The sequence below is a fragment of the Pyrgilauda ruficollis genome, unplaced genomic scaffold (assembly GCF_017590135.1).
Source record: "Pyrgilauda ruficollis isolate IOZ18807 unplaced genomic scaffold, ASM1759013v1 scaffold28, whole genome shotgun sequence".
NCBI lineage: Eukaryota > Metazoa > Chordata > Aves > Passeriformes > Passeridae > Pyrgilauda > Pyrgilauda ruficollis.
The window spans coordinates 10,124,132-10,149,750 of record NW_024524155.1 but is presented as its reverse complement, the minus strand read 5'-3'; the positions used below and the strand labels follow the sequence as shown (position 1 = coordinate 10,149,750).

The 25,619-nt window shown below is 44.0% G+C and overlaps 1 protein-coding gene across 1 annotated transcript in view; it reads left to right on the top strand.

Moving 5' to 3' along the window:
- The first annotated feature begins 175 nt into the window (after nt 1-175).
- The window catches only part of PRIMA1 (proline rich membrane anchor 1), a 45,353-nt gene continuing 19,909 nt past the window's right edge, over nt 176-25,619 (top strand). The window contains exons 1-2 of the mRNA XM_041472041.1: nt 176-279; nt 6,477-6,627. Coding sequence (XP_041327975.1) covers nt 187-279; nt 6,477-6,627 — 244 coding nt within the window. The 5' untranslated portion in view covers nt 176-186. The remainder of the gene's footprint in view (nt 280-6,476; nt 6,628-25,619) is intronic.

The following is a 25,619-nucleotide window of genomic DNA, read 5'->3' as shown; positions in this document are numbered from 1 at the left end:
CCCGCCCATCTCCCTGCCTCCCTCCCCCCCTCCTTCCCTCCCGCCTTTCCTCCCTCCCCTCCAGAATTAAAGTTGGGACAGTCGCGCTCCGGGGATGGGTGCGAGCCAACGCCTCTGCTGCCGGCTCGCTCTGCTCCCTCCCCAGGTCGCCCGGAGCCCGCGCCCCCGCCCGCCCGCCCAGGAGGGATGCTGCTCCGGCAGCTGCTGGGGCTGCTCCGCTACTGGTGGCCCTCCCTGCTGCTGCACTGTGCCCTCCACCCGCTCTGGGGGTCCCTCCAGGTAGGGCCGCCCGAGCCCGCTCGCAGCTGCGGGGCGCGGGGGACGCGGGGCCGGGGCGGGGGAAAGCGGGGGCGCCGGCAGAGCCCCTCCGGCACCCCCGGCACTGCGGGGAGGAGGCCGTGGCGGGGCGGTGGTCGCGGAGGCGGCCCCAAAGCCGGGAGAGCTGCTGCTCTCCCCGACGAGGGCCCCCCTTGCTGGGGGCTGCGGGACGGCGGGTGTGCGGGACGGGCGGCCGGTGCCAGCCTCGGAGCGCCGAACTCGGTCCGAGCGTGTTCGGTCCCAGCAGGATGGAGTTGACTTTCTTCGGCGCGCCGGCGGTCAGAGGACTGGGAAGCGCATTTTGCTGTAGGTGGCAAGATGCACGGAAAGAGGCAGCGGCGGAGCGGAGCCCCGGCGGTCGTGCCTTGCCGTGGGTTTTCGGTATTGATTGCGAATTGAATTCAGGGTTTTCTGGGTAAAGGACTGAATCAGCCTTTGCCAACTCCGACGCCGTGGTGTTGTGTGACCTTGATTGTAATGTGGGTGGCCAGCAAGAGAGATTGGGAGAAATTCGTATACAGTGGGGGAGAGTGCCCATCCGGTTTGGAGAATCAGAACAGCGGCAAAGCTCATCTCAAATGCGTCACTTCGATATTTTAAAGTTTATTTATAATATAAGTCTTCAGAGAAGTGATTGATGAGCCAGCCAAGTGCCGTTCAAGAACCAACCAATTACAGTCTTTCTTGGAAAAACAAAGTGGAGACTCCACATCTTTTACTCCCTGATCTAAACTTAGTGACTCCCAAGAGATTAGAGAGATGTTGTTTGTTTTAGCATCTTGTCTCTTGCCATGAATGACAAAGAGGATTTGTGCTCCTTATGGATTAAAATGAACAGAAATACAACAAAAACAACCTTTAAACCAATGTCCTGTCATAAAAATTTCTGCCAGCGCTACCTTCCTGCTGTCCTCCTCAAGTATTTTGGTAGCTAATCTTCAGTTAAACTATAACTGAATTTCTCAGGGAAGCACCCACAGTTGGGTGAAAAGAGATGCCTCCTGCAACCTCTCCCCTATCAGTCAATTGAGCAGAGAAAAAAACCTTGGATAAACATCTTTCTGGCAAACTACTTACATGATCTAAAACGATTTTTTCAAAACAATTACGTTTATAAAAATTGAAACAGGCTCTGAGAAATACAAAAGCCAAGGAGCTCACCAGCCTTTCCTTGCAATAATTTGGAATTTGGATGAATGACCCATTCATCAACTGTACTTGTGCTATTGCTTGCTGTCCTGTGGAAGAACAAACAGTAAGCCTGCTCATACTCAAGCTTTTTTCCAGTTTTCCCAAAACTGGGCTCCCATCAGCAGGTTCCAATAGGAAGGGGACGTATGGAATGCTTACTGGCATGCCAGTCTTCCATCCTTCCTGTGACTGAAATTCCTTCATGGTTGAAGCCCTCCCATAATTCCCTTCGCCATGTTGAGTCATAATCCTTGCTCTTATCTTCAGTCTCACGAGCCATTCTCTCCTTGACTAATTCTGTAGTGTTGCATCGCTGCTCCCCTGCCCCTGCTCCATCTATAACAGCAGGCATGTTTTCTCACATCCCCCAGCCCCTCTTCACGCATTTGTCCCCACAGTGACTTAGTGTGGCATAGCCTTCCCTCCCACCTCGGCATTTCCTCCTTAGGCCCTGACTTCAGACACTTAAAAGAATCAGTCAGATGCTAATCAAAGGAGAAACATTTATCTTACTAAAAACAAAACCAAAGCAAAACCCACAATCTTTTCTTATTAGCATGGTAGCCAGTTCTGCAACAAGAGGGAAGGGATGAATCTGTCAGAGGCTTTTGACATAATTTTAAAAAGAGCAGAAAGAGTCATGATAAATAGCAGGGATGCATTTTTTCTGGTTTTGTAAACATGGGTCTGGATGAACTGATGTGAATTGTACAGAGCTGTCCTGGGATTTATGCAGCAGTGTTGAGATCTCATCTCATCTCTGTAGACTGCTTCCAAGAGACAAAGCTCTTGCTACATCAGCAGGCTTTTAGAGGTCTCTGTGCCTTCAGTCAACTGCACTTTTCTGTTAAAGCTTTCCTCCTTTTACCTGATTAAAAAAAGTCACAAGAAGGCCACCCTCCAGGGACTGTATTAATCCTCTTTTCCCATCCTACTCTGTAGAGCATGCTTGTGGACTGCTGCAACCCCATGGGACTCTACTGAAATACTAAATACTTCTGACCACATGCAGATTTATTCTTCCATGGTATGCAAAACAGGACTAGGATCACTGTTTCGAAAAGAAATCTTGGATTAAAGAGAAATATTCCACAGGCACAAACTTCAGAGACAGAGACTGCAAAAGGAAACCACCAGTTACCACTTTCTGTTTGTTCTTCCCTGGACATTTGTGGATCAGATTTTCATTTCCATAAGTATTTTAAAACTTTTGCCCTTTTTGCAAAACACATTCACATCAAATGCACAAATCCATAAAGTCAACTCTACGTATTTTCAGAGCAGGGAAAAGAAAATGCATCAGCTTGAAGTCCAGGCAGCATATGTCTAGACTGGTCAAGTGCTCTGTGTGTTAAGAAAGCCTGATGCCAAACAAGCAGCCAAGTTTCAGATAGGCCAAGCAAACGTGTTCATGGCACCTCCAGCACCCAGAGGAATGGCAAGAAGAGCTAGGGAGCAAGCCCTGTGACTGCATCTCCAGAGGTGAACCTTTGCCAAGGCAACCTCTGTGCCACAAACTGCCTGGCAGCCTGGTGGGCTTCCAGTTACACCTTACCTGCAAAGGTCTTCCAAAGCCATTCTGGGGCCATGGAAGAGTCTGCCAGAGCAAATAAGCAGTAAAGTTTGAGGCCAGATTCATTTAGGTGACCTGGCCATAGAAAGGTGTGGCTCCTTCAAAACGCTTTTCTTTTCCTGCCATATGCTGTAAAGGCAGTTTACCTTGAATTGCAGGCAGTAAGAAGGAAACAATGGAGTATTATTTCATCATCTCCTGCCAGAGCAAGATTGTTCCCTAAAGTGTATTTTCTAGTGATTTTTTCTGCTTACCTTTAGAAGACACAAGTAATAGCCTTCATTTCTTTCATAAGAAGACTAATAGACATCAACAGGGGGATTTTTTTTCCTTGAAAAGGAGCCAAATGCCTTCCTTCTTTTCCTGATCCTATCTTGCTACTGTTATCTGCTGCTTTATATTACTGTTACTGTTCTGTCCTCTTGCTGCAGTCCTTGACTATTTCTCTCCTCCCTGAGGCCCTCAACCTCGATTTGGGTCTTTCCTTTTCTTGGCGGATTTCAACCAACTTAAAATATCTTTGTTTTTAAAACAAAGCCTTTAAGACAAACCCGTCAAGGTAATATTTATATTCCTACTTCTATCTTCTAACAACCACACATTTCACCCAGTGACAGGAGAAGGGAAACAAATAGGTGATAAAGCCCATGCTTTTAAATGTCAGTTCTTTCCCAACTATTTAAAAATTATCATGGGAAATTGTTACAGAGGTTCAGGCTAAAGTATTGAGAAACAAATCAACTTTTCATTTTTTTTTCTTTCCTTTTTTTTTTTTTTCTCTAAAATAATATTTTTAAAGTAGACAGGATCAGGATCAGCAAGTGACTGGCCATGATAGTGTTAATCTTGTCTGCAAAGTAATTGGGAAAATTATCCACTATTTTCTGAGGACACTCTATTACCAGCCTAAGGGAGGAGAGCCTCCAGGGATTTAAAAGCAGTCAATAGCTCTAAAAAAAGAGAGAGCAAGCCTTTGGTTCTGGTTGATATTAAGTTAGAGCAATAAGTCAATGTAGCTTTGCCATACCAGCACTGTCTTCAAACTCACATATGCAAAGCTGCTTCTGATCTGCAAAGGAAGCTGGCTCCAAGTCTGCTCGATGTTATTCTTCCCTGTGTCCATCTTCTCCCATCACACTGCCCCCTGCAAGACTGCAGTGAGCTCTCAGGATTCAATAACCGAGGGCCCAGGCTGGAGCTGGGAGTTGATAGCTGCTTCCTAATCAGCTGCCAACACCACTGGAGAAGTGTTGCCCCACCTCCTCCTGTCAGCAGGGTAAATCTTGTCACACCTGTTGAACAAGGAGGTACCCCAGGTGTGCCCCTGACACTGCACGGGAAGGACACTTCTTCTCTCACAGGGCTCTTCTTGGGAGCCTGCCTGGAGCACCTAACCCCTCGTGAGCAGTGTTGGAAGAGCTGAAGCAGCATGGAGGATATTCTGCTGCCTCGGATCACTTACTTTAAAAACAAATAAACCTTCTTAGCTGACAGATTTATTACTAGTCATGAGGGATTACACAGCCAAGTCGCTTTGATTCATTAGAGTGTTCAGAGAGTTTGTGTAAGTTCCTGGAAGCTGTCTGGGATGATCTTTAACCATCTTCTTACTGTTACCTGATGGTGAAGGGGAAAGTTGGAAAGGACTTGTGCTGAATTTGTTTTTCCCTATGTTTGGTAATAGATTTAGACAAGCTGTTTAAAGAACTGAGCCTTCTGCCTTATGCTGTGCTGAGCTGTCCTTCCAACTTAGCTACATGTAGCCTTTTCTATTCTTTCCTCCCTCCCTATATTATTTAATCAACAAAGCCCTACCTCCAGTTCCCTGAGGCCAGAGTAATGCGTCTTTCTGCATTTAGAAACCTCCTACGCATGTGAACACGTCCTTTGTGCAGTGATGTTGTTTTAATTAGCCACGTCTCTCTTTCTGACCAGAAATATACAAAACGACTGTGTACAGCTTTCCTGCAGGGCAGTGCAGCCCCCTTGGTGCTCAGCTGTGGGTAGTGGAAGAGGCACTCTGGCTGTGCTGGGGGCCAGGGTTGAAAGGGGAGAGGATACAGACTGTGTGCCCAGAGCTGGCAGGGGAAGGGAAGCAAAACTTGGGCAGGAGAGAAAAGTGGGGAGAAGGCAATCCTGGGTGACCCTGCCAGAGAGGCAGAAGAAGCCTGCCTAAAACAGATCAGAAAGCATGGCATGAGACATCTTCTTTGTAAGGACCAATGTGTTGTGGAAAAAAGCTAATTAAAGAAGATGATGTTAGGCCAAAACTATTAGGACAATAACCCGCCTGAGACCAAACTTGACAAGAAAATATGCTAGCATAACTGTCCTTAGCTTCAGCAGGACACAAGTCTGTCCCAGACGGTCTCCTAATGCTTACATTCAAAGTGCTTGTTAGATAACATGCTTATTAATCTTTTCGGCTTTGCTTTGTCTCTTCGAAATTGTATCCTGTATAAGTCATTCAAACAGAGCTGGCTTAGAGACCTCTGAAGTTAACACCTCTCAGAAGCTTCTGCGATGCTCAGCAAATTTCCTTTTCATTGGGGACTGACTCCATTTTGTAGCATTATATTTTACCGAATCTTGCTGAATATTCCTTGACTCCCTAGTTATGTAAATACTTCTGTGATAAGAAAAATATGCTATTAATAAATAGTCCTTGTTGTGACTAGATCAAGCTACTGAATATATCCTATACCAGTACTGGCTAAATCATTGCTCGTGGCCAAGTGATGCTTTGCTTGGGTTCTGCAATGCCTCATCTTCACTTTCATTATTAGCCAACACTGCATCTCACAGGAGGCTACAATGTGGCATTTCCATTTAAACCATATTATTGCTGTGGTCCACAGATGATTAAAGTGCGGGTAGCCTCCCCACTTGGCGGGAAGTGAAACACCCTGTGAAATGCTCTCTGAACTTCCAAGTGAGGCTGGTAAAGCAGAGGAGGGATGTCCTCTGGCTCTCAGTTCTGCCTCAAGGAAAATGAACATAATCCTGACCCTAACTGTCTTGTAATTTTTATTAGCTCTCTTTGGCTTGCAGCAATGACCCTGTGAATAATGCATGCTTCTAGATGGCTTTCCTAAGGAAAGAAGGCTTATGCAATCGTATTGTCTGCCACTGCCTGCCTTCTCCTTACCCCATAATAACTCAGAAACCAGCTGGCCAATCTCAAACAAATTTGACAGAGGGAAAGAGTTCTTGAAGATATTGTGTTAAATAAAAGAAATATTAAAAATGGGAACCATTTAGGGAAAGGATATCTTAGGAACATTAGCTCAGTTCTAGCTACAGGTCTGAGGTGCCACTAGGTACTCAAGGCTAAAAAACACATTCATCAGTTTTCACTGTTCTGCTGCTCATGCAATGACTTGTTTCTTTACAGATCACTCAGGGCGAGCCCCAGAAGTCATGCTCCAAGCCTGTAGCAGAGAAATTTACAGAGAGCTGCCAGGAAATTTGCCAGTGCAGGCCACCTCCACTGTTACCACCGCCTCCTCCACCTCCACCGCCCCCAAGGTTGCTAGCGGTGCCAAGTAAGTAGCTGCCGATACTGCTGTGGTGTGCTGAAGGAGGGCAAAGTGACAGGGACACCTGGACAGACAGCAGAAGGGATGTGGGAAAGGGCACAGCTAGCTCATTTGTCATTTTCCACTTAGCAAATGGAAGAAGAAATGTTCTCAGTAGAGATGGAGATCTGTTTTCTGATCAATGAATAATGGTTGGCTTTTGGATGAAAGCCAGAGAAATTCCCTCCTTTCATTGTGTTATATATGATTCCCTGGTTTTAAATGGTTCCCTAATCCCCTAGCCCTGGGGAATGCTTTCCTACAGAGACACAGTGCTGTGCTGCCCCTTGAGTGTCATGACCCCCTTTTTTGCCAGGTGTTCAGCTTGAAGGTCTGGGTGCTCCAAGGCAAATTAATTTATAAGCAGACAAAAATCCAAACACTCTGTCTAGACCATTCAGTACGTTTGACTGTTGTCAAGACACTGGAGCACTACAGTTTACCATAGCAGTGACTCAGGCTCACTGGTTTTAAATTGCTTACAACTGTTACAAAAATAGGAGGCATGTCAGGAGTCAATGGCAAGTGAGCAGTTTTCGTACTAATGCACATGCAGGCTAAGACTCATCTGTTTCTCTTCACACAAATCAGTGCTCCCAAGCCTTATCCAGTGCATCCAAGCTCCTCCTTATTTTCAGCCATACATCCCCATGCCCAGCACACCTGATGCCTTCAGTTCCTGCTGGCTGGCTCTGCAGCTGCTTTCCACATCAGTATTCCTGTGATCCCTGACATACAGATAGTTTCTGGAGAGTGATATCTGTCCCCATGGTCCCTGCACTGTGGGAGAGACCTTCCTGCTTCTGCACCCACTGGGTTCAGGGACACAGACTGGGTCCCGGGAGTTTGGTATTCCAGTAACTCTCCTTAATGCTTATGCATTTTCATAAACTCGTCTCTCCCTATAAGGCTGCCTATTAATTCTTCTCCCTGCTTATATAAACTCTTCTGGGAGCAGTGTTGCAAAGTGTATCCAGTATCCTCAGCACTTCCCCCAAGGAAAAATAAATCATTAGGTATCATCATCTGGCTGTTTGTCTTTATCAGTGGCATCTCCAGATGTGCAGAAGACATGAAGAAGGTTTCTGCACAGCTTGTAGTCAGGCAGAGGACAGGCAGAATTTTTCGGTGTCTTTTCTGCCAGGAGCATGCTTTGTACTTGTGCTAGACTGCAGAAAATTAAGGCAAAGGCAGAGAAAAACCAACAGTGAAACACTTGGGAAAGGAAGTACAAAGACAGCTGGGAAAGCAGAGGGGGGATAGTTTTTATAGCAGGAAAAATCTCTTTCAATGTTCAGGAAAATGTCATGAGCAGTAATATGGAAAATTACCTTGATCTTTGTATCACAGCCAGAAAATAAAGTACTTTGTCGCTCTCTTTTCTTGTGCCTGGGGTATCCTGTTACCCTGAGGGGGATGAGATGTGGCAGAGTGTTGGCACAGGGACCAACTCTGCTGACCAGCTGTACTGGGAAGGGATCACCACTGCCAGGCTGCTTCCCCTCCATCATGCAGGTGCTCTGAGTGCATGGATTTGTCCCCTGTCAAGTGGAAAGTAAATAATGTCAGAAAAAAAGGAGTCTGTCACAAATTGCAGAAAGAAGAACAAGAAATCCAGTGGGCCTGTGACTGGGGTAGCCTGATGCTTTCTCAGGCTGGATTGCCAGGTGCTAACACAGTTCTAAAAATGAGCTATATAAATCCAGATGACTAATACTTAAGCAAGTGGCTTCATTTCAAATACAATGAAAAAAAAAGATTACACATTTCTTTCACTGGTAAGCTTTAGAGTAGCAATCAAGTGTCTCATCTTGAATGATGCTTTCATTATCATCAGCTGTCTAGGCACTGTGATTTAGTCCATGTGTACAGCAATCCACTTCCTTGGGAGAAACAACAAGCCTTGTGGTTAAATATTGATGTTATAGACACTGCTTTCAAATGGTATTCAGAGGAGAAGGATGTAAAGGCCCAAAAGCTATTGTGATGTGGTTGATGCTAGATTTGCACTTTGAACTTGCTAAGTGAGTAAAGTTTAGTACTGGAAAGACATCTGCAAAAAAAACAGCAGTCTAGGAGCTGCAAGATTTTTACCTTTACAAGGTAAAGTGTCTGTATCATGAGGTACTACATAAAGATGCTGGAATTGCTTTCAGAGCTTTGTGAGCCACAAAAGGCTGCAGTCTGCTAGGCTCTGTCCTTAAAAGCTCTCTCTGCAATCAAACTGAATGTTGCTGGAGATTTAGATCAACTCTAAAGCAGCTACTGTGGTTTGGGCTGGGTGATTAAAGCAAACAGATGCAAAAATCCTGTCTCTCCAGTCACTACAGACACTGACAGTTCAGTTGTCTGCTATATGAAGCATCTAGTGCTCTTTGACATGGCTTCTAGCTGCTGTTGTGGAAAATCAGAGAACCCTCTGATGTGTCCTTTCTATTAGTCCCACCTGATTGTTTTGCAAACCCTACTTGGTTGTATGGGATGGCACTGCATAACTGTTTGTGAGCAGCTGAATCACTCCCTGAAAGGCTTTTATTGCGTTTGAGGACTTTTAGGAACAATTATAGTACATTTAGTGTCTCTTTAGACACTTCAATATTGACAGGTTGATCCAGCAACAAATCTTCAGCTCTGCTTCCTGCAGATAGATTTATACAAAATCTATTAAATGCAGAGAATCCTAGAATTCACATATAATACCTAGAAAATACTGTGTTTATTCTGAGGGGAAATAACCTAATTCCCTCTGGAGAAAATGAGTAGAACCACACAGCTTAGCAGGCAGTCTAAAACCACAAGCAGTGTTAGGAGCACCAGCTTTCCCTGGTTTAGGAGACAGCTCCCTGTTAGAGTTGGGTACTGATATTAAGAATGTGTGGGGAATGTTTCAGCACATCCTGAGGAGGCACTGAATAAATGAATGAAGCTATATGAATATGGGAAATTAGAGTGCTTTTGTCCTCCTTCAGGGCTGACCCCAGGTCTCCTTTCCCCGCATTTCTAACTCCTTCACATGAACCACTTGCATTATGGTGCCCCTGATCTTGCCTTCACTGCCTCTGCTCTGCAGCCAATTCCATCATGGCACCATAACCCTGTGCCTCCTCCTGGGAATCCATCAGCCTTACAGTATCTAAAGGAAAGCTGCCATCAGCCATGCTGCTCCCTGTGCATGCTGGGTGTCTCAGTATTGCTGGTTCACCTGTACCTTTCTCTGCAAAGTGGGACACATGGGCTATTTGAGCTTTAATTTTCCTGAGCTTCATTTCAGATGCAGTTTTTTGTCATCCCATTGAGATACTGCTGTCTGATTTGATACAGATGTGTACCTTACCAAGGGGCTCTGAGGGGAGGGACTCCAGCCCATGTTAGAAGTAACTAGGATGGTGGGGACTGTGTGATGGTGAGGACTGTCAGGAGACATGGTCCCTGAGCCCATGGCAGCTCCTCCAGACAGTTTGGCACATCGATGTTTCCAGAGTAACTCCCCTTATGCAAGCAGCAGCCTGCTCTTTAACCCATGCCTAGAAAACTGCTCATTGATGAAGTGAAGGGAAAGCTCATGAGGCTCTAAGGGGCCTAAGGCCAACTCAACTTAAATGCTGACAGCAAAGGAAGAAAGAACTTCCAATGAATTGAGTGTGTTCCCTAGACATGTCTGTAATGACCTGAAGGCAATAGAGATGCTCAGAACCTGGCCTTTAATTAACTGTGTCTTTTTCTCTCCATCTGCTTTCCTCCTTGTCTCTGGATTTCAGCCAAGACTAAGACAAGGTGGATGGAATACTTGTTTAGGCAGCATTTCTAACCCGGCTTCACAGACCCATGAGATTAAGCTAGTTCAAGTGATGTTGACCCTTAAAAATCTGAAAAACTGCTGTTGTCAACTCCTACATACTCTGCGACCATGCAGGTTTCCGCAGGGGCATTGCAAAGAAGAAAGGACTTTGTCTGGAAGTAAAAGCCAGGCTTTCAAAACAGGAAAGGGGGAAGGGGTTAGAGCTAGACAGTAGTCAGTATCAATTTTAACCTGTGTAAGGTCTTATGGAAAAAAAAATATCAGTGACATCTTTAAAATGGTACAAGGAAGAGAAGGGATGTTCTTGCCTGTACTTCTCACTTGTTGGTGAGCAACATTTGCTGTCTGTTCTGTACCCTTGGGTAGAGGAGTCCATGGTATTGGGTGAGGAGTCCATGGTTTTGCCATCTGCTCTCTGGACAAAGGAAGTGTTCATCCAAACATTGCTTCAGTCAAAATTTAGAGGAGGAAACTTAAGATGAGTCTGGATGCATGAACAAGTCTCTGGCAGTTGGATGCTGGCACATAGGTGCACAGTGAAGTCTTTACAGCTCCTGACCTTAGTGGAAGTTTGCCCTGAGCTGTCAGCTGAGATCAAGCACAATTATGTCAGTGGAAAGCCAAAGTGAATGACATCACTGCAGAGGGCTCTAATCTCCATGCAGTAATTGTATATATTTTTTTTTTCAGAGTGAAATTTTTATCTCTGGAGACAGAGCATCTAATTAACTAATTATTTGGACTGGTGAAAATGCCAAAATAAAAATGACCAACTACGAGAAGGGTGAAACCTTTTGGCAGCTGTATAAGTTCAGATGTACAGCCTAATTTCAGAAAGCATGCAGGGTTCTTTCAGTGCAAGTAGGAGAGCTAAGGACATGCAGATCTTTTAGGACAGATCATAGATTTATGGAATGGTTCAGGTTAAAACAGACCATAAAGGTCATCTAGTTTCACCCACCTGCCATGGGCAGTTATACCTTCCCCTACACCAGGTTCCTCAAAGCCCCATCCAAACTGACCTTGAATACTTCCAGGGATGGGGAATCCAGTTTCTTTGCACAACCTGTTCCAGTGCCTCACCATCCACACAGTAAAGAATTTCTTCCCCATATCTAATCTAAATTTATGTTCTTCCAGTTTAAATCCATTACCCCTTGTCCTTAGCCATACATGCCCTTGTAAAATGTCCCTCTCCAGCTTTCTTGAAGGCTCCCTTCAGGTACTGAATGCTGATATAAGGTTTCTCTGGAGTTTTCTCCAACTCTCTCAACTGTCTCATAGAAAAGGTGCTCCAGCCATCCAATCATCTTCATGCCCCCCTATTGGAGTGACTTCACATCCTCCTTACATTGGGCCCAGAGCTGATCATGGTACTGCAAATGGGGTCTCATGAAAGTGGAGTAGAGGGGAGAATCCCCTCCCTTGACCTGATGGCCACGCTTGTGTTGATGCACCCAGGACACACTTGGCTTTCTGGGCTGTGAGCACACATTGCCAGGTTTTGTCAAACTTCTTGTCCACCAGCACCCCTAAGTCTTTCACCTCAGAGCTGCTCTTAATCTATCCCCTTCAAAGATTTTGTTTGTACTCAGCATGGCCCTGACATGGGTGCAGGACCTTGTTGAATTTCACGAGGTTTGCACAGGCCCACTGCTCAAGCCTGTCAAGGTCCCTCTGTTTGGCATGTGCTCCCTCTGGGTGGCATCCATTCTCTCCAGTGTGCTGAGTACAGGACACATCTTGGTGTCATCAGCAAACTTGCTGAGGATGTGCTCGATCCCACTGTCTGTGTTGCTGACACAGATGTTAAACAGTACCAGTCCTAATACCATCCCCTGAGGAATTCCACTCATCTCTGGACTTCCACAATGTGTGTATATTAGGTAGGAATCTAAAGAACAGAAATAGTGTGGAACTTAAACTTTGTGTAGGTTTTCAAGTAACCAAAGTTTTCAAACACCTTGCTAATTTTTAAAATAGCCTTTCAGAGCAAGAACTTGTTATAGAAATAAACATTGTATGGTTCTAAGACATAAAAGAATAAGAAATGGGTTTTCCTTAGGATTTTCTGGGTCCTAATCCTGATGGTAGAATGCACAGGTGATCCAGTGTGGATTCAAGGAATGAGTTTGAACCTTATGCTGAATACTGTCTCCATGTTGCTATTCCAGCAGGAAAACTGGGCATGGTCCTGATGCTCACCACTTGGATTTCATGTACTTGGATGCTGATGTGTTTGCCTACTGAATGCCTAAAGAACTTTTATCTTTGGCAGAGGTCTGATTATCCCCCAGGAGTGGAGGGGGAGATGTGATTGCAAAATGCGTTGAAGCCTTCCTGCAGGCCATGATGTATCTTCAAATATGAGATGCCCAATAGTCAGCTCAGCTCAGTCTGATGTAAGCTGCTGCAATAGGATTTGAGCATCTCAGAGAGCTCTGAGTTTAAGTTTCCCTTTGGTTAAGCATTTTATCTTGTGAGGGCTCTCTATCTTTACAAGCACCCACTGCAAAGCTGCTGGCCCTAAGTGCTCAGCTGGCAGGACCACCCTTCACCTGCTGCCCTTCTGCCTGGAAGACTTGTTCAGAGTAGCTTTGAGATATTTGGACATGTTAGAGGAATCTTGGGTAGAGTTCTCCCAAGTGATGCCCAAAGGAATTGTTAGAAAACAGGCAGAGCTGAGTTTGTTTTATGATATGGGGAAGACATTTCCCTCCATCCTGCATACAACATAGTGACTACCAAAACTGAGCAGCAGAGAACTACAGTAGCGCCAAAATGGCAGGGGACACATTGTCTCCTGCATGAAGACATTTCCAGTAGTGACTGCTACTGTGAGAGCAAGTCTGGTCTAGACAGTGACTTTTTTTAAATGCAAACAGACTGCTGAAACAGGGAAGCCCTTCCAGTTTTGGTAACACAGCTGTCGTACTGTGAATTGCAGTCTTGTGTGAGAGCATTGTTCATAACTTACAAAGCAAAACCAAAATTTAATTCTTGTCGTCTCCCACATACACTTGTGTGTTACTGGAGGAATGTGACTCTCAGAACCGGCTGTAGGATTTGTAGACTTTCAAATCTAAATTGAACTCCCAGCCCAGAGCCTGGAGCCAAGGATGATGGCAGAAGTGGAGTCTAGTCCAGGTGCCCATCATGTTGTTTTCACATCACAGACACTACCTTCACTCTTAGCAAAGTGAACCAAATCATTAAGCATCCAAGATTGGATCAAGCAGAATTCACCCATCTAAATCAGAAATACAGTGATTGGATTTTCAGCCTCAAATTGCAGGCACTCTGATTTTGTCACCAAAGACATATAGAATTCAAAATCCTTTTTTTTTTTTTTTCCATTAAGCACAGTTATGTCTGGTGTAGGAATAAAAGTTACAAGTCCTCACCTCTCAGTCAAAATGAGAAAATAATTTATGGTGTGGAGATTTCTTAAGCAGCAATCAAATACAAAATTTGAAATAGTTTGAGCGTCTAAGATGTTATATTAAGTCTGAAGAGCAGGATTAGTGATTAGAAAGCAGGTAAGACTGGAAAGGTTCATGCTTTCATTTTAGGATTCTGCTGTCACTCTTTCACCTAGCATCTCCTCATATTGAATTGTTGTAAAATTTCTGTCTTTCTGTTTGAGACACTGGTGAGACCAGATGGTCGGCCACAGCTTCCACTGCTTTCCCATTTCAGAGTTTTTCATCACAATAAATTCTGAAATGTTTTGCCTAGTCTAAATTTTATTTATGAATATCTCCCCTACTCTTGCATATTTGTTTTGAATTTTTCATACAGTAATAAATTGATATGATGGAAAAATCCTCTCTCTTGAAAATGCATTTTGAAGTATTTAAAAGTAAAAGCCTCAGGCCAGATTTTGCAGTGCATGAATCAGTGGGAGTTCTGTTGTCTATAGATTAAAAGCATTGTCTAATTTTTAAAAAGAACCATCACATATTAAACTGGTTCTGCAATAGAACAGTCCTTTCTACTCTGAGATGCATACTCCAACATCTTGATTTTTTTTTTTTTTAAAACAGAAGGAGTTGGCTAAGCTGAAGACATTAATTCCTTCTGTGGATGGCAGTCCATTTGTACATGCCTACCATTTCACTGATTAAGAAGATAACAAATCTTCAGTGAAGTTACTGATGAGTCAGAGGCTGCTGATTTACAAGTAATTGTAGGTTCACCTGCTCCTGGCAGAAGGAGTTGTGCCTCATCTTGACAAGTCAGAAGTAAATGCTTAATTGGCACAAGCTGTTCCAGCAGGAAGGGCTAAGCAGCTGACCCTGGTAAAGCAGACGTACAGAAATATGTTCTTGTAAGGGTTTTGTGCATTGTATTGTTATGAACAGGATATAAAGGTGTTGCTCTGCTTGTGTAATTGCAACTTAAGGGTAATATTTAAGTCAGCATAGCAGGTCAAGGAAGCAGTAATCTGGAAGTCTGGGATGTTATCCCAAAGTGAGGACACAGTATCCATTAATATAGTATGAATATCAGCTAATAACTAATGCTGCTGCCAAAATATGTTATTAATAATTATGCAAGTTAATTTAACCCTTCCACTAGTAAATCATATTGCATTATAACTACATAAATATAGCAGCAAATTCTGGATCCCTAATGGCTGTTTAAATGAATTATTTTATTATTTTGAAGTGTCTTTTAAATGGAGCTGGTATTTCATCAGTTCATTGGTTAGAAATAATTTTAGACAAAGATTTGTTCCTTGACAAATGCTGCTATTAAACTGGACTTTTACCAATGGAGCAGATTCTCTTGAATCATCCCTGGACATTTTCCTTTCCTTCTGAAAATGATGTGTATTTTTATTTCATAGCCATTATCAAAGGGCATGACTATCAGAGGAGCACAGGGAGGGTTTGGTTTCACTCTTGTTTCAGTTTGGCTGGGTGCAGGTGCTCTGCCTCAGCTTTTCAGGGCATCACTGTACATGGGGGCTGCCCACTGCTCTGGGTTCGCTTGGGAGTCATGGTCTGTGTAAAGCCTGGGGGCAGTGCAGTAGCAACCTGTAACCAATTTGCTTTCCTTTGTGACTGTAAAGAAACCTGTGCCTTCTTTTAGCTTTCCAGGAGTTCCAAATATACAGAGTGGTGATTGAGGACTTCACATGAGGGCATTTGGCATGGTGAAATGCCTTGATCTGTTAATGTGATGTAATTGCTTTTTTAAGTGTTCTGTATTTTATGGAAACTGCATGAAAAATTATTAGTTGATAAATGTAATTTTACTTATATTAGAATTAAATTTACACCTAGTTTGGAAGGCCTTTCGTATTTCAATTCCATTTTACTCTGGGCGGGTCATCAATTTAATATCCCTTAAGTTGAGTCTGAATACAATTTGGAAAAGGAATTTAAGAGCAGTAGGTATGGGAATTATTCATTGATCTCTTAAGGGACATTTTTAAGTGATCACTGTAGCCCTTAATTCCACCAATAACTGAGTTATTGAAGTGATACAAGGAATAAACCACATAATATCAAATAGGAGGATTATGTTTATATAGATGCCATACATCAACAGAAGTATCTGCTACACAGTCAGCTGGCTGTTCCCTAAAACTTAGACATATGACTTGCAAAATGGCTTTCTTTGTAAAGTGAACTCTTTAGAGCCATCTTACCAATCTAAAGTGTGTGTCTTTTATAGTCACTCTCTTTATATAGTGGGGTGCCCAACAGGCAAACCATTTATTTTCCAGAGATGGACACAAACCAGTACCTTAGAAACTGTCCTATTAACACATTAGGAAAATATGCAGAGTATTTCCAAGTCTTCCACAATCTGTTTTAGGAAATTCAGTCTGCAGTTGGTTTTGTCTCAGACTTCCCTGAAGGTACTAATTTTAACAAAGTGTTAAGACATGAGGTTTGTCTAACCTTTGCTATTACCTAGAGGTTCTCAAGGTCTTAAAAAAGCTGTTAAGGATCTACAAGATAATGACTTAATACCAGTAGCACTGAATTTTATTCACTTTGCATAGCTTGTGACTGATGGCACCACTCATGGGAATACTGTTGAACTCTAAGAAGTTGTGCAAATCTGGACTTTAATTCAATCTGTATATAAAACATTGTAGCAAGAAAATCTGTCATCTGTCTATGAGATTGAATCTGCCAGCCCTGAGGTATATCATTAATCATTTGCTGGTGAAAGACTGGTCATCACTGTAAGAGTGTAGATTCCTGAAATCACGTCTCAGCTGTTTGAATTTCAGCCTCTGTCATCCCTCCTTGGAAGGTCTGTTCATGGTAAGAGCTGAAAGACTGATAAGCTTTCAGAAGGCTTGAGAGTGACATACTGTGACTCCCACAAAGGAGACATCTTGCCCACCCTCTAGGGAATGGTGGAAAGAGCGTCCACTGCTTCTCTTTCAGCTACCAACCTGCTACCTGAGATCTCTGTAACAGAGTCAGTTACAATATCAGACACCCAGAGTTACCATATCTGAAACAGGGATATGTTTTCATCCCTGTAAACTTTGTATTTGAGACTAGTAGGTGTCCAGCTCTGAAAATTATTATTATTATTAGGCTCAAAAGTAATGGTAATTGTTATAGAATTGATCAGCTGTGTCCTGTCCCGAGGAATAGGAGGCTGTACCATCACACAGTGAGGACTGTGCCAGGGCTGAGATGCAGCATCTGCAGCCACACCATCACCATGCAGTAATAAATGAAAGGAGGCAGCCTGAGGGGCTGGACATGAACCCACACTAAAACCCAGCACTATGGCTTGTCTTATTACTCCTCTGCCAATGATGAGCTTCAGCAAAATCCTGAAAAGGAGAGTATATCAGCAGATAAGGGAATTAACCACCTGGGAAGGCTCACTATATGAGCTTACAGTGTCCATACAACTGCCAGTACCACAGAACCTTAACAGGCTCACCAGAACCTGCCTTCATGGCACCTTTTGGGGCCTGGATTTCATCCAAGGGTACCTGAGGCACAGTGGAAGCAAGGGCTAGTTTTTTAAGGGCTTTTATCACCTAAGAATGCAGATGCTGAATAAGATCTCCAAGCCACTTAGCTCTCAACAAGTGTCCCAAGCTGTGGTCCAATCCACCTGATTTTGGACCGAACAAATCTTTACTGATGTTTAATGTTTACTAATCACTTCTTCACTGTTGATCTAAGGTGAGTGGTGGCCATCAGGTCACAAGGGAGGATGAGGCAAGTTTTCTACTTAGTGTCTTTGCTCTTGGGCAGTTGCTTCCCTATGTGTTGCACTCTGCAGTTGCACTGCACCACAAAGGAGCCTATTTCTCCCAGAAATTGCTGGTACTGATGATGAGCCCATCTTCTGCCCTAAAACAGCCTCTGAAACAGCCTGAAAGCAAGACAGGTTGACTGGGGGAGAAACTGTCTAGAAGACTCATTTCTTTTTATACCTATTTTACTGCGGTGAACTTGGGAGGTGACATTGGCTATGGGATTGAGGTGGGAAAATGCATGTCCTGTACCTAGTGAGTTCCAGTTTGGAAGCAACTCTTTATTTCTTTCACTGGTTCCTACTTTTGTTTGATGTTAAATGGCTCAGGGCACAGTGCCATAAGCCTGCAAGCAAAGATAGTCCTTTTCCCTGGCAGCTTGAAGAAGTCTCCACATATCTGATTCCCAGAAGCAAACTTCTTCCTGCCCATGTTGAAGTTATTCACAGAGTCACAGAATAATTTAGATTAGAAAAGACCTCTGAGATCATCAAGTACAACCTATGACCAAACACCACCTTGTCAACCAGACCATGGCACTAAGAGCCACATCCCGTCTTTCCTTAAACACCTCCAGGGATAGTGACACCACCACCTTTCTGGGCAGGCCATCCCGATGCCCAGTCACACTTTTTTTAAAGAACTTCTTCCTAATGTGCAACCTAAACCTCCCCTTGCCCAGCTTAAGACTGTCCTCTTGTCCAGTTGCTGGTTGCCTGAAAGAAGAGACTGACCCTCAGCTGGCTACAGCTCCTCTCAGGCAGTTGTAGAGAGTAGTGAAATCTCCCCTGAGCCTCCTTTTCTTCAGGCTAAATAACCCCAGATATCTGTGTGCATGTGTGTGTGTGTGCTTGTTAATGGAAATAACCCCAAGTGTGCTGAAATGGCAGATTTAGCATGAAGGTCCACTGTTTTCAGGCCTCTTTTTTTCGGGATGCTTTTTCACTTTCATCGCTGTAACATGATGAGGTCACACAGTTTGGCAGGACAAGCAGATTGTGTTCAGCACTGATTTTTCCCCAGTGAAGAATTGCAAGTGCTCATAACATGTCTGTGCACATCAGTTGCCACTGAAGAGCTAGACTGTGTGTTTGTGCAATGAAGTGGATGGTACTGGCATATCCCTATGTCTCTCAGTGGTGCCTCTGTTCAAAAGAACTGAGAATTACTGTCTCCAGGTCAGTGTTGTGCTCTGCTGTTCTGTCACAGACCGTGGCCTTGCTGCTGTGTTTCCTTGAATTGGTGGTTGACAGGAAGGTCAGGTAATTAGAGCTAGTTCTTGTAGAAATATAGCTGAAGTACTTATAAATGGGCCTGTCTATTTAAAGAATTGGGAAAGAAATAGTAACATTGCTGATACGCAGCCTTGTGTTGCACATTTTATCCCTACACCCTACAACCATTTAGAAAGCTGGAGCTACTGTTCCCATCCTAGAGAAGGAGAAACAAGGCTGGAGTGGAAATTGTCCCAAAATCACCCAGTGAGCAAGAAGAAGAACTGAGCCTGGGACCCACGTCCTGAAGAGAATTTCTGTCTTCTGCAGTGACACGCTGCCTAAGTACAGAGAGGTTAAAGCCTGTGTCATGAAATGCAGAAGATCGAAGTTAAGGTTATATGTCTTCATACCCAACTTAAAGCATCCTGGTTCTCAGAGTGCTAAGAACCTCTGGAAACCAGGTAACCTTCTAAAATAAATGCCAGGGTACTAATTTAACACCAAATGCTTTGGCACTTGTGACCTGTTTCTTAGAGGCACCAGATACCCACTAACCTGATAGATGTCTCCTCCGTTTCAGAAAACAGGCCACCAAATCTGGCAGGGCCCAACTCAGAGATGGCTCCCATGGAGAGGCAGCACTTAGGATACCTGGGGGTGTCATGGGCTCTCTTGGTGCTGCCCAACCTGGCAGTGACCCAGGCTGTGGAGTGCAGACAATGTGATGATGCCTGTGAGGCTCTCCCAAATGCTTGTGTTGCTGCAAGGAGGAGTTTGCCTTGCAAGGCACAGGCTTCAGTTCTCATTTACGGGGACAGAGAGCGACAGGGTGTGATTCAATCAGGGTAGAAACAATTCAGCCCTTTATGTTGAGAGAGAATCAGATGGGGAGTGAAAAGCAGCATCTCATGGGGAGACTGCTGGTTAGAAAAACACCGGACAAAGTCAGATCAGAGGGCACTGGCTGATGTGAGCATGCATTGTAAAGATAAGTGCCAGAGCTGAGTATTAACACAGAAGCTAGCTATGATGTAATCTCCTTAAAAGCCTTTTTACCACAAGGTCTATAAATGCTACTGCTTCTCCAGATCATGCTTTAGAGAACAGATTCTCCCTCTGTGCTCTCTAACCCTGCTCTCCTCCAAAAGACCTCAGCAGCTGAAAGCATGTTTTGCCCCTGTTCGAGAGGTACCTCAGTTCTGGTGGGTCCCATCAGCTTCAGCAACAACCTAATAGGATTAAGGCAGGTAGGTCTGGCCGTCAGCCTGTTAATCATTTGGAGCACAGACTGCCTTCCTACTTTGTTTAATAATCCCTTGACTGCTCTGCTCTGTGCATTGCCATATTTCCATATGTATGTAGAACTCTGAATTGTTCTCTAGTTTCCCTCTGCAATTGTACAAAACAAAGACAGGTTATCCCACAAGTTTAGCATCAGCCATTCCAGGGCATCCTGTGGGATCCTGCCTTGTTTCTGACCATAGGGCTTGGCTGCACTGAGCTGCTGGGCATGGTGGCACTGTGCTGGCTTGGGGCAGAGATCTGGCGCCTGCCTGGGAAGTCAGAGAGGAAGTTTTTTGTTTCCACCCCTGTAATGTAGTTTTAGCCAAATCAGTTGTTTGTGTTTACTCCCAAAGAAGAGGAAATACAATCCAGAGGGGAGGACTGGCCAGGAGTCAAAAGACATTTTGTTTTTCTGGCTTTCTCTCTGAGATGCAGTGAGTTTGCACAAGCCACTTTCCCATGATGTGCTTTACTTATGTCTGACCAACCAATATTTTTACCTATTATTATTTTATTTTGGTCCTAACGATATGTTCATTTTCTATAAGAATCCCAAATCTGCCAAGGAAACGCAGCTGCATGACACCTACCAAGAAAGGACAGTAACATGGAGCTTTAGTGAAATCTACTGCTGAACCCAAACCTAAGTGTGTGCAGGTTCAATAACTCCTAAAGCTTAGATCTTGAGCATCACACTTAACCTCCCCCACCCAGCTGCTCTCTTCCTTACTGACTACTCATGCTCAGGTTTTTTCACCTGCAGTTCCAGTTCTGTTTCTTGCAATGAGCCATGCACTCCTCCTGTGCCTGTGACCTTCAGAAAATTCCTGCAGAATTACCCCTTTCCTTCACCTCCTGAACACTCCAGTCTCCAAAACTAAGCACAAAACTGAGAGTGTTTCTTGTTTCAGAAGAGAAGTGTTTTTAGAAAGGAGGAGAAAACTAAGAAGATGAGGCAACTGAGAGTGTAGATTAACAGTATCTACAGTGTAAGAGCTGCGGGGGAGGGAATTTCTCCAGCATCATTCCCACACATGTTTTTATTATAGCAGAAGTTCCCGCTGTGTAGTGATTGCAGTATCCCCCTTAGAAGTGTAGTAGGAACATATGCATGGAGCAGCTGCATGATATAAACTTGTCTGCAACAAAGTGTGATAAACAGAAGTATCATCTGCTACAGGAATAGCTGATTTCTACCAGTGTTATTTAACCTAGCTACTCCAGGGAGGCCATAAATCAGGACGGGCTTTCTGCCGAGTGCACCGCTATTGCCTGGTTGTTTACCCAGCTGGCTCATGGCACTCTGGAAATGGCCCTAAGCTTACAGGCAACAGGAAGGGCAGAGATCTGTAAGGGAGTAAAAAAACCCCAAACACAGCATGAGGAAACCTGACAGGGCTAGACAAGCCACTTCTCCATCAATCTGGAAAATGCCAGCCCTTCCTTTGGCAAGCCTGTCAGTCCCTGATCCCCAGCCCGAGGGCTGCCTCCTGCAGGCAGCTGTGGCTGCCACGGGAAGGTGAGCTCAGGGTTCCCTCTGGCCAAGAACAGCCCCAGGGCCTGTGCCTTGGGGTGCCCTGAGGATGCAGCTCATGTCTGCAGTCATGGCTTTCTGCCCCAGGAACACACAGCAAGGTCACCCATTTCTTGGTCAGCCTCCTCTCCCCCATCCTCCCAGGAAATTTTCCATTTAAATCCAAGAGTGTGGAAGGGAACACATACTTTGCCTGTTCTCACAATGTATTTTAGAATAACAGCTGAAGATCTATATTTGTATCAAGTCTATCAGCACCAGAAACTCCACTAGCAGGCTCTTTTAAGGGATTTGTTTTTCCCCTTGCTGGCTGCCTCTGACTGTGAGCAGCCCTGGGTACACGCAGCACGTTCCTACTGCATGCACTATCCAAACACATCTGTAGCAGTCCCTACGTGATGAAATACAGCAAACTGAGGGGATGCTTCAGCTGACACTGACTCATAGATGTCTCCCCAAGGCCCTGGGTTAGGTAACCAGTCTTGTTCCCAGAGAGACCTCAGCCTCCAGGGCTCTGAAGACACTGATGCTGACCTTCAGCTACATTTCTCTTCTGAGCATCATCAAGCAGATGCTGGGACAAGGTCCTCAGCTGGCACCAGTCTCACAGCTGGGTGGACTTCTGCTAGTTTACATCACTTGAGCCCTTGGGCCTTTTTCATTAGCTGCCTAAGGCTTCATCCTATCATTCAATGAAATTAATCACCATTAAATTAATCAGCACTCACTTTAGGGTGAATCTACACTGCTGGGGCGAGTGAAGGGCCTTATGCAAAAGTAGACAAGAGGCCTCAGGCTCAGGACTGAAATCAGCTTTCTCAAAAAAGATATGAGCATGTGATAGAGGCTCTCCTTGTTTCTTGTGCATTACACAGTGCAATGCCCAGAGTAAATATCTGAGCCTTGGTGTTTGTGTAACTTCCTCTGCAGGGTTTTTCCTCACAGAACCCATAGTATTTCATATTAATCAGGGGATTAATTGAACTCTATTCCACAGGAGCTTGGATGAGATACCTTGATGAGATGAGACCCAAACTGTAACACATTCAAAATCCTTCTCCACATTTAACTGGGAGTTCAGATTGGACGCTGGAGTGTCCTGGGAATTTTTTTTTCTTACACCTTGACATTTGTAATCACATTTAAACTTCTCCATGTTTTCTGGCCTTGTCCCTGCATCCCAGTGTGATAATGGCTGAAGGAGCTACTGTCTTCTCTGTCTTGCAAATGGGATGTCAACATACAATTTACATGAATATCAAAATAATAAATAAGAGTGAAGATGAAACCCTGTTTTAGCCAGAAGATTAGCAGGTCTCTACAATATGTGACATACATAGAGATTGCTGAAAACACACTGCCTGCATCTTCCTTTTCATTTCCAACCAAAACTGATAAAACACTTGAGGCCTTTGGAATATGAGCCTGCCTTCAAAATAAAATCCTATCCTGCTTCCTAGCATGCTAATTAAAAGTGCATGGCTGATTCAGGCAGCCTTACAATAACAAGAGAAATGCTGCAGGCATAGAGATGGCAGGGTTTAGCCTGTTGTGAGTATACAATATTAAAAACAGGCAGATGTCTCATAAGGATGATTACGACAGCACTCTTGACCTTTCTGTAAGAATAGGAATAGGAGCAAAAGAAAAACAATAATCAGTTTTGATTTATCTTGAAAGTGCTCTTCCTTTTTTCAGGCATGAAGTTGCTGTTGTAGAGAAGTGATGGGGGTCACTGTCACCTTTCCCCATCACATCACTGGACATTCACCAGCTGCTTGGGTCTCAGTCTGTGAGTGAATTGACAGACTCCACTGGAAACACCTCCCCTGGATTACCTGTGGGAGCATGGGTCACTGCCTCCCTTAGCTATCTTCCAGCTCAGCCCTGTGTTTGGTTTTGGTTTTGGTTTGGGTTGGGTTTTTTTGCTTTGTTTTGCTTTATTCTATTTTGTTTTTCTTTGCTTTGCAGAGCTGGCTGCTGTGGGTTTGGCAGTGGGAAGGGGTGCCCTGGTGCAGGCTCCTTGCCTCAGCATCACTGCCAAGAGCAGCTCAGGGGCACCAGCTCAGCGTGGCCCCCCTCAGAGAGCCCTTTTTGTCTCCTGACAGCCTTGGTTGTGTTACTTGTTAATGTCCCAGCATGCCCATGCAAAGAGCAATTAGCCTAAAACCCATATGGTAATGGAAAGTAATAACACTAATCAAAATAAATTATGGGAGCATTAGATTTTGAAATTATGAGCTTTATAAACTACAGCCATGACCACTAAAGATAACCTGATGGTGTATCCAAGGAATCAAAGTCCTGTTTCTAGATTCTGTCTCAGGCAGTACATGTATCACTTTTACAACACAAAGCTATTTAATCCTTAACCCAGAAGATTTAAACAGCTTCATCACAGTTTTTTGTTGGAAGCTCAGAGCAATTTTGAGAATGACCACTGAGGTCTGACCAAAAAATATTAGAGAATTTCTTGGGAATTTTATGGTAACATTATTTCCAGTAATAGAACCTTTATTTTTGTGCCTGGACATTGAGGGAAACTCTCAATAGCTGAGCTAATCTCTTCTGGTATGCACATTTCTGGCTAGAGCCAGCTGTGTACAGATACCTTCTAACATTAGAGTCAGAGTTGTGTCTTTATGCTGAGTCTTCAAAACAAATTTAGTCAAAAAAAAGCAGGTGTAAGATTTTTTTGTGATGCTGAACAGTTTGATCTGAAAGCACTTTTTGGTTAATTTGTTTTTAATAAGTTGGATCCATCTACCCACTACAGGGCTGAAATGGGTTTATTTGCTCATTGTATTTATTTAAGCCTGGTGCCATTGGGAATAGGAGAAGGTGATAACCCTCTAAAAGTAAACCTAACCAACATTTGTACTTCATAAATTTTAAGGCCAAGAGATAAAAGGCATTGTACTCATGTGGATTTTCCAGAGCCAGAGCATTTTCTTTACTTATTCAAGTCTTATACTGAGTCCAATCTCTTTAGCTGAATTTAGACCTCTTAAAGTAAAAATAAAAAGGCTACCTTAAACTAAGTTTTTTGTTTAAATACTCAACCAGAAATGACAGACTATGGTAATGACTAATTATCCTTAATGATTATAATTACCCTATTTCTAATCTAAATATGTTTGTCTCCATTTGTGGTTGAATGCATTCCCGAGTCATTTGCAACCTGTATCAGTTTCACCACCCTATTTTGGGGGCTGAAGAGGGAGGTCACTGTTAAAAACCACATTCTTCCAGCAATGACTTTCCATTTATTTTTAATTTATATTATAGTTTATATTTCCATTTATATTTAAATTTATATTATAGTTAGATTTTGAGACATACCAGTTCTCTGGCTTTTAACTCAATTTATGTGTGCCACACTTACTCTGTGTGTAACTTTATAGTTTCATAACCCCAGCATCACAGAGCACCCTCCGTGGCCAGGCTGGCCAGCCCTCAGCTCTCAGCAGCCCGGTGGGGATGACAAAGGGACTTCTGGCACCCAGGGGTGTCCTCCATTCCCCAGGTACACCTCTGAGGCACAGCAGTCTGTGGCTTGTTTCTTTGCTCAAGGGAAAGGGCACAGTTTGGCTCTGAAATATGATGTGTTTATAATGTGTTTGAAAGAGGTGGTACAAACAAGGAGGCAACCAGGAGAATTGCTCTCCTGAACTTCATCAAAGGTGAAGATGATGAAACAACTGGACACTGACATTGTTATGGGTTGTGTGGGACATCTTCTGCTCAGTGTGTTTTGTAGTGATGTCAGTATCCCCCTGAGGAGCTTTTGGGACCCACGTGTGTGCTTTTCCAGGGAGTGCCTGTGAAATGCACTGCTATCCATGCAAAGTGCCAGAGGGTGCTGCAGGTGCCCTC